The 7,661-nt window shown below is 53.2% G+C and overlaps 1 protein-coding gene across 1 annotated transcript; it reads left to right on the plus strand.

Moving 5' to 3' along the window:
- The first annotated feature begins 757 nt into the window (after positions 1–757).
- LHX1 (LIM homeobox 1) lies at positions 758–6,296 on the plus strand. The gene is made up of 5 exons (XM_027660435.1): positions 758–1,065; positions 2,340–2,566; positions 3,045–3,322; positions 4,014–4,179; positions 4,726–6,296. The coding sequence occupies exons 1-5, from the start codon at positions 896–898 to the stop codon at positions 5,103–5,105; spliced, it is 1,221 nt and encodes a 406-aa protein (XP_027516236.1). The 5' UTR covers positions 758–895; the 3' UTR covers positions 5,106–6,296.
- The last annotated feature ends 1,365 nt before the right edge of the window (positions 6,297–7,661 follow it).

Consider the following 7,661-nt stretch of genomic DNA (forward strand, 5'->3'; position numbering starts at 1 on the left):
CGGGCCCTCCGCACCGACACCGACACCGCCCGGGCCATGCCACGCCGCGCCGGCTCGGCGGGGACACGGGCGGCCGCCGCGGGTAGCGATGCGCGGGGGTAGGTAGGGCTGACTGGCGGACTGACGGACGGACTGACAGACGGACGGACGGACGGACGGACGGGGCCGCCGAGACGTCGAGGGAGAGGGAGAGAAGCGAGAGCGAGCGGCGGAGCGAGGAGCGGCGGAGCGTGTCCCCGTCCCCGCGTGTCCCCAGCCCCGCGTCAGGGTGATGTCGCCGCGGCAGCAGCCACAGCCCGTCTGACCGCCGCCGCCTCTCCATGTCCCGGCTCGTTATTTATTATTATTATTATTATTATTATTGTTATTATATTTTTTTCTTCCTTTGATTTCTCTTTGGGAAAAGCACTTTGACTCCTGACTGCTCTACCTCAGACCCGAGAAAAACTCATCACACTCGCTTTTTGGCGGTTTTGTTTTTAATTTTTTAATTTTTATTTTTTCTGAACGCCGATCTTTATAGCCGTTATTGTTTTATTGTTACTATTATTATTATTATTATTATCCGTGTGGTTGGTAGCGGCCGGGATCCTACGGCTGTGTTGAAGCGCTGGGCAGTGGGGGGTTCTCCTGTGTACCCCTCCTAGGACACTCGAACGAAGATTTTTCTTCTTCCTCCCTTTCTTTTTCTCCTCCTTCACTTCTCCAAGGCTTTTAAAACAAACACATACACACACAGAAAAGAAAAAAAAAAAGAGAGAGAGAGAAAAAACAAAACAAAAAGCAAACCTACGCCGGTGTTGTCATCTTTTTGAAAAAAAAAATTGTTGTTTTAATTTTTTTTTTTTCTTGACACCTGGGAAACCACTGCCCCCCTCAGAACTAACCAAAGACAATGGTTCACTGTGCAGGCTGCAAAAGGCCGATCTTGGACCGGTTTTTGTTGAATGTACTGGACAGGGCTTGGCATGTGAAGTGTGTTCAGTGCTGTGAATGTAAATGCAATTTGACAGAGAAATGCTTTTCGCGAGAAGGCAAGCTTTACTGCAAAAACGACTTCTTTCGGTAAGTACCGGCCCCGCCGCTCCTCTCCATCCGTTTTTCATCTCCGTTTTTTTCCCCTTTATTTCTGCTGTTTCCCCCCCTTGTCAGCGGGACCCACAAGCGCCTCTTCCCTCCCTGTGACACGCGAACGTCTCGAAGCGCTGTTATTCCTCCCGGTGACCGGCGGTGGGGGTCGGGCCCGGGGAAGGGCCCGTCGGGCCCTGCGTGTCGGTGACGGGCCGATCTCGAGTTCCCCAAAGTTCCTCCCGAACTATCGACCGGCGGAGCGGTGCGGGGGTGCTGCGGGCCCGTGGCGGGGGGTGTGCGGGGGCCGTCCCGGGCCCGATGCCGGGAGCCGGGGTGACCCCGCCGGGGCTTTCCGCGGCCGTGAGCGCGGCGCTGTCCGGGCCGGAGCCCCGCGTTGTTCCCCGCACAACCGGGCCCGGTGCCCCCGGGGAAGGCCCGGTACGGGCGCTCCGCGGGCCCATCGCCTCCCGTCCAAGCGAGCCCAGACTGCCCCGGAGGGCAGCGACCCTTCCCCGCCGGATGGATGGAGAGGGCAGCGGGTACCGACGCCGCCGCTTCCCCCGCGCATCCCGGCGCCGGGATCAGTCCCGGGCTCGGAGCGGCCGCCGGTGCCGCTGCCCGGCCGGGCCCCGCCGCCGCACTCCGGCGAGAAGGGCAAGGACCGGCTCGGGGCCGGGGCGGCCGCCGAACCCCGCAGCACACCCGCACAACGCGCGGCCCGAGCCCCGCAGCCGCTTCTCCTGGGCGCGGGGACCGGCACTGCCCCGAGCCCGCCGCTCCTCCGCGGGGACCGGCACTGCCCCGGTCCCGAGAGCCCCGCGGGGCCGAGCGGGACTCGGGAGGCCCCCGGCCCTGCCGCGGGTCCGGCCCCGCCGTCCCCCCGCTCCCCGCGCTGGCCTTGCCCGCACCGGCGGCTCCTCCGGCCGGGGCCGGTAGCAGCGTTCGGAACGGATGGAATTTCTGCGTGGTGTTTATTAAGAGCGTCGTTAACGCGGTGTCGGGGCGCAGGGGACACCCCGGGCAGCGCAGCCCCGGGATCCATCAGTCCCGCAGCCCCTCTGCCCAGGCCGGGTTTGATTTTCATTTTTAAAAAATTGCAGCGTCAAGAATTCGCTCGTTAGGAAGAGAGAGCCCTCCGCGGGGACGCCGTATTTTGTTTAATTGCGTTTTTGCGCGGCCGGGCGGGGCGAGCGGAGGCCGCGGTGAGGGGCGCGGGGCCCCGCGGCTCGGCGGGCGCTGCTGACCCGCTGCCCGGCCTCTCTCCGCAGGTGTTTCGGGACCAAGTGCGCGGGCTGTGCCCAGGGCATCTCCCCCAGCGACCTGGTCCGCAGGGCGCGGAGCAAAGTGTTCCACTTGAACTGTTTTACGTGTATGATGTGTAACAAGCAACTCTCCACCGGCGAGGAGCTCTACATCATAGACGAGAACAAGTTTGTCTGCAAAGAAGATTACCTAAATAACAGCAATACTGCCAAAGAAAACAGCCTGCATTCAGGTGAGGGAGCGCGGCCCCGGTGATGCGGGCAGGGATGCGCTCAGCCCCGGCTGCTCCTTGGGATGAGATGCTCTTCTCCCTTCTTCTCTCCTTTTCTTTCTCCTCTTCTTTCTCCTATCTTTTCCTTTCTTTCTTCTTTCCCTTCTTTCTTCCTTCTTTTTTCTTTCCTTTCCCCCTCCTCTTCTCTCTTCTCCTCTCCCTTCTTTTTCCTGTCCTTTCTCCTCTCCCTTCTTTTTCCTGTTCTCTCTCCTCTCCCTCCTTTCTCCTGTCCTTTCTCCTCTCCCTTTCTTTTTGTTTCATTTCTTTCTCCTCTCCGTTTTCTCTCCTTTATTTTTCTTCTCCCTTTCTCCTCTCCCTTTTTTCTCCTCTCCCTTCTCTCCCCTCTCCTCTCCCCTGTCATACCATGGCCTGTCCGTCACGGGCGTTATTTCCCCCCGGCCGCCCCCGGCTGACCATGACCCGGTTTGCTCTCCCCCAGCCACCACCGGCAGTGACCCCAGCCTGTCCCCCGACTCTCAAGACCCCTCCCAGGACGACGCCAAGGACTCAGAAAGCGCCAACGTGTCCGACAAGGAGACGGGCAGCAACGAAAACGACGACCAGAACCTGGGGGCCAAGCGGCGGGGACCTCGCACCACCATCAAAGCCAAACAGCTAGAGACTCTGAAAGCCGCCTTCGCGGCCACCCCAAAACCCACCCGGCACATCAGGGAGCAGCTGGCACAGGAGACTGGCCTCAACATGCGGGTCATCCAGGTACCGCCGCCTCCGGGCACCGGGCACGGCTCCAGGGGATGCGGGAATGCGACTCTGGGAATGCAGGGATGAGGAGCGGCCGGTGCCCGGCACCCCCTGCGTGGCAGGGCTGGAGAAAGCCTCGCCGACCTTTTAAATCGTTATTACTGAGGTGCCCCGGCAGCTTCCCGGTGCTTCCCGGCCCGTCGGCTCCTTCCCGGGAGCCGCGGGTTTATTCTCAAAAATCCTGAAGAAGCTGAAAGTAGTTTCGAAATTAATAACCAGAAATGTGAGGGGTTAATGGGTAAATAAGAATGACAATGCGCTGGAATTATTAAAAGGTTTATAAACCCGCAGCGCTGGGGTAATGGGGGGTTAAAGGACCATTAAAGGCGAGGTTAGATTGGAGAGGCTCAGTGTGAGGGTAATTAGCAGTAATCTTGTCAGGGTAATAAGAATTAACTCAATCATTCTTGACCTGCAGCCGGCGGGGAGCGGGGCTGCCGTCACGAGTGGGTTCGGCCCCGTTTGGAACGAGAAGGAGCTGGGCTCAGGGCACACCGGCAAAAGAGACAGGGAAAGGGGAAAAACGCGACCCTGGGGTGGGGATGAGGATGGGAATGGAGGGGAAGGGGGGCGCGGGGTGGCGGCGTGAGCGGGACCCCTGATGCCGCGGCTCCCGTGACCGGCGCCTCTCCCGCCACCCGCGCAGGTCTGGTTCCAGAACCGGCGCTCCAAGGAGCGGCGGATGAAGCAGCTGAGCGCGCTGGGCGCCCGGCGACACGCCTTCTTCCGCAGCCCGCGCAGGATGCGGCCGCTGGTGGACCGGCTGGAGCCCGGGGAGCTCATCCCCAACGGGCCCTTCTCCTTCTACGGAGGTGGGTAACGCGCTCTCCTCCCCCGCGGCCCCTCACCCCCTGTGCCCGCGGACACCCCGTGCCGGGATGTGCAGACACCTGTGGGGACACCAGGGGGACACACCAGGCTCCCGGCTCAGCTCCTGGCAGCGCTGCCCCCAGCCCTGGGGCCGTCTCGGGGCCCTCCCGCTGTCTCGGGGCCATCCCACTGTCCCGGGGCCCTCCCGCTGTCCCGGGGCCATCCCGCTGTCCCAGGGCCATCCCACCTGGCTTCCCCGCCTGTCACGGGACTTCCCTCTCCCGGGGGTGGCCGTCGCGGCGCTGCCAGCAGGACCCCGATGTTCCCTCGGTGTTTTTGGGATGCCGGTTCATGTCGGTGCCTCCGCTGCTCTGCAGGAAGGGAGTCCCGGGGCTGCCAGAGCCCAGCCAGCCCAGGAACCGGTTTCCCCCTCGGGTTCGTGGGTATCACCCCAAGCCTCCCAGCCGCGCGGCCGTGGGAGCGCTCCCGCGTCGTTCCCGCTCGGGTGCCCGCCTGTTACCTTCCCTCTGTCTCTCCTTGTCCGCCAGATTATCAGAGCGAGTATTACGGCCCTGGAAGCAATTACGATTTCTTCCCGCAAGGACCGCCTTCGTCTCAAGCGCAGACCCCCGTGGATCTCCCCTTCGTGCCCTCCTCGGGGCCGTCGGGCACCCCGCTGGGGGCCATGGACCACCCCCTGCCCGGACATCACCCCTCCAGTGAGGCTCAGCGCTTCACTGACATCATGTCGCACCCCCCGGGAGACTCGCCCAGCCCCGAACCCAACCTGCCCGGGTCCTTGCACTCCATGTCCGCGGAAGTTTTTGGCCCCAGCCCCCCCTTTTCGTCGATATCCGTCAACGGTGGTGCTAACTACGGCAATCACTTGTCCCACCCTCCAGAAATGAACGAAGCCGCTGTGTGGTAGCTTTAAAACGAACTGGGTCTTAAGTAAGTGATGATCATCTAGTCTGCTTATTGTTATGGTGTACAGAAATGAATTAATATAACATCTCTCCTGCCCTAAGACAATATTACCTTGGGAACGAACTGAATCCAATCGCTCCAAGGCAAGCTTTGCTCTAGACCAGGACAATCTCCATGTTATGGTTGTATCAAACAAGCGAGGGGACTTTTTTTGTACCATTGACAAAGAAACTGGGGAAGCTGTACAGTAAAGTGCTGCCATTACCGTAGGATGGCGTGAGTTTGATTTACCCTGTTGGATGTCATCCTAAGAGCCACAATCCTTAGAAACTTCTCGTTTAAAAAAAAAAAAAAAAAAAGAAATTAATAATTGAATGAAGGAAAGGTCAAAGAAAAGGGGGAAAAAAAAAAGCTTCAAGAACTCTCTAGCGGTCCCGGTTAAGGATGGTTCTGGCATTATGAATCTGTTTGTTCATTTTTGTCTCTCAGAAAGTTCGACAACAAGAAACTCTTTTTAGCTTCGGCCATTTCAGCCTGCTGACGATCAGGTGGGACAACTTTTCTTTTTTCCTTTCTTTTTTTTTTTTCTTTGCTGTTTTGGTTTGGTTTTGGTTTTTTGTTGTGTTTGTTTTTTTTTTTTCCAAAAATAGCAAATACTAAATGTTAAGCCCTCAGCACCAACTCTTCTACCTTCACAAAGCTACACGTACAAAACCTCCTCATCATAGCAAAGGTCACCACCCAGACCTCTAACGAAAATGACTTGAAAAAACAAACAAACAAAAAGTATTCTACCTTCACAGAGAGAGAAAAGCTAAACAAAAAGACTCTATTGAACTAAAAACAGTCAACTGTTTACGTCTAATGTTAAATTCAGGAGCTCAATGTTTTACTAATAAATCCTGTTTTAGAAAAACCTCTTGTTCAAAAGCAAAAGATTTTGAGCAACCAACCAAAATAGTTCATTTTCTTTTCTGTAGATGTTCTAACAGATTGCAGGGCTTGTGGTTCACTGTGCTAGTTTGTAAAAGGTGTTGTTTACAGAAGGCAAAGAAAAAAAAAAATCCACAAAACCCAGACAGTTGCCAAATAAAGTAAATATATAGCACAAATACTGTAAGGTGCTTTGCACCAGCAACCCGAGAAGGTGTTTAAAAAGTGTTACAAGGTTAAAAAGAAAAAAAAAAAAAAAGACAAACAAACATCTTTGCTAATTTTTAGTCCTGTTGAACATTCATGGAATTGTTAATATGACTTATATAGACCCACACAGGTTTTATTTTTGTGTCTTTAAAATAAAAGTCCAAAATATTTAAATTTTATGGTCAAATATGCAGTCAACAGCTGCTACTTTTTTCTTTATATATTAAATTTCTCATATGTCTTTTATTGTTCTAATAAACCTAAGCTTGTGTGACCTCCAGTGCATATTAGACCATTCACTGTATGAAAGAAAACATGTTGGATAAAATTTGTGCGTTTTTAATAAAATTAGAAAATCTGATGTTTAGATAACTTGTGTTTCATTCGATGTTTTGAGCAATTTTTGAAATTGATTCTCTTGAGTAAAATAGCCCTGAGAGAGAATGATCCACTCTGCTGATAGTCCTGTAGAGCTCTTTTGCTTCGGTAGAAGTCTAAACCCTGGTGTCGATGCAGGGAGCAGCCAGAGGCAGCTCCAGCCTTTCTTTCCATCTCCAGGCTCAGTGGTCGAAGTCCAAATGCCCTGTTAGGCTGTACATTGCATTTTAAAATTGGAAACTAATCAAATTATTAAATATCCTCACTTATTCGTGGTCTTTGCTAAGAGAAAACATTCAAAATGTTTATTTTTGATGCGTAAACAAAATTGTGTTGTGAATGTAAAATGCTTGCAAAGATATGGTTTATAATTGATCCGGTTTTAGTTAATTCTCCAAAGATAATTTTGGCTTTTTTTTTTTCCTAATTGGGTGGTTTGAACACAGCGTAACCTCAATGTCCTGAAAGTAATTTTAATCCTTTTTTTTTTTTTCTTTAGAGCTGAGACAAAGTCAATTGTTTAACAGCGTTTGGTCTTTCTGAAGTTCTCTAAAGGGCAGAGGGGGAGAATATTTTTCTTTGCACTAGATAGAAACTCATTTTCTTGGAGAAAAATGAAACAGAAAAATTCTAGAGCCTTGTGAAAATGCCAGATTTCGTGTTTTAATTAGAAATCATTGCAGAATCCTAAATATTCAGTTCTTCAAAAGCAAAAGTCTCACTTATTCCAGGAGGACTTTGACGTGTGTTAGAAACAAAGAGTCAGGTTTGGTTCTGAAAAGTCGCTGGTTTCAATGTTTTCCACCTGCTGAGCTGATGGAATGGGATGATCTGTAATTGCATCTTTTCCTTCGTCTCTCAACTAACCGTGGCTCAGGCTTCTTTTTTATTTCATGTAGACACGGAATTTGACGCTAAACCCCAGACTTCTACATTCCCAGTGATTCCATTATTTATCTCTTTGGAGTGGGGGCGGGGGGGGGAACCCACAACCTCAAAATGCTTTAAAGTTGTATGTTTGTAATATTCAATGGTG

Source organism: Corapipo altera, unplaced genomic scaffold (genome assembly GCF_003945725.1).
Source record: "Corapipo altera isolate COAL_440 unplaced genomic scaffold, ASM394572v1 271, whole genome shotgun sequence".
Classification (NCBI taxonomy): Eukaryota; Metazoa; Chordata; class Aves; order Passeriformes; family Pipridae; genus Corapipo; species Corapipo altera.

Coding starts and splice junctions, on each gene's coding strand:
- LHX1 (XM_027660435.1), top strand. CDS start 896: ATGGTTCACTGTGCAGGCTGCAAAAGGCCGATCTTGGACCGGTTTTTG. Junction 1,066..2,339: donor TGCAAAAACGACTTCTTTCG/GTAAGTACCGGC, acceptor CTCTCTCCGCAG/GTGTTTCGGGACCAAGTGCG. Junction 3,323..4,013: donor TCAACATGCGGGTCATCCAG/GTACCGCCGCCT, acceptor CCACCCGCGCAG/GTCTGGTTCCAGAACCGGCG.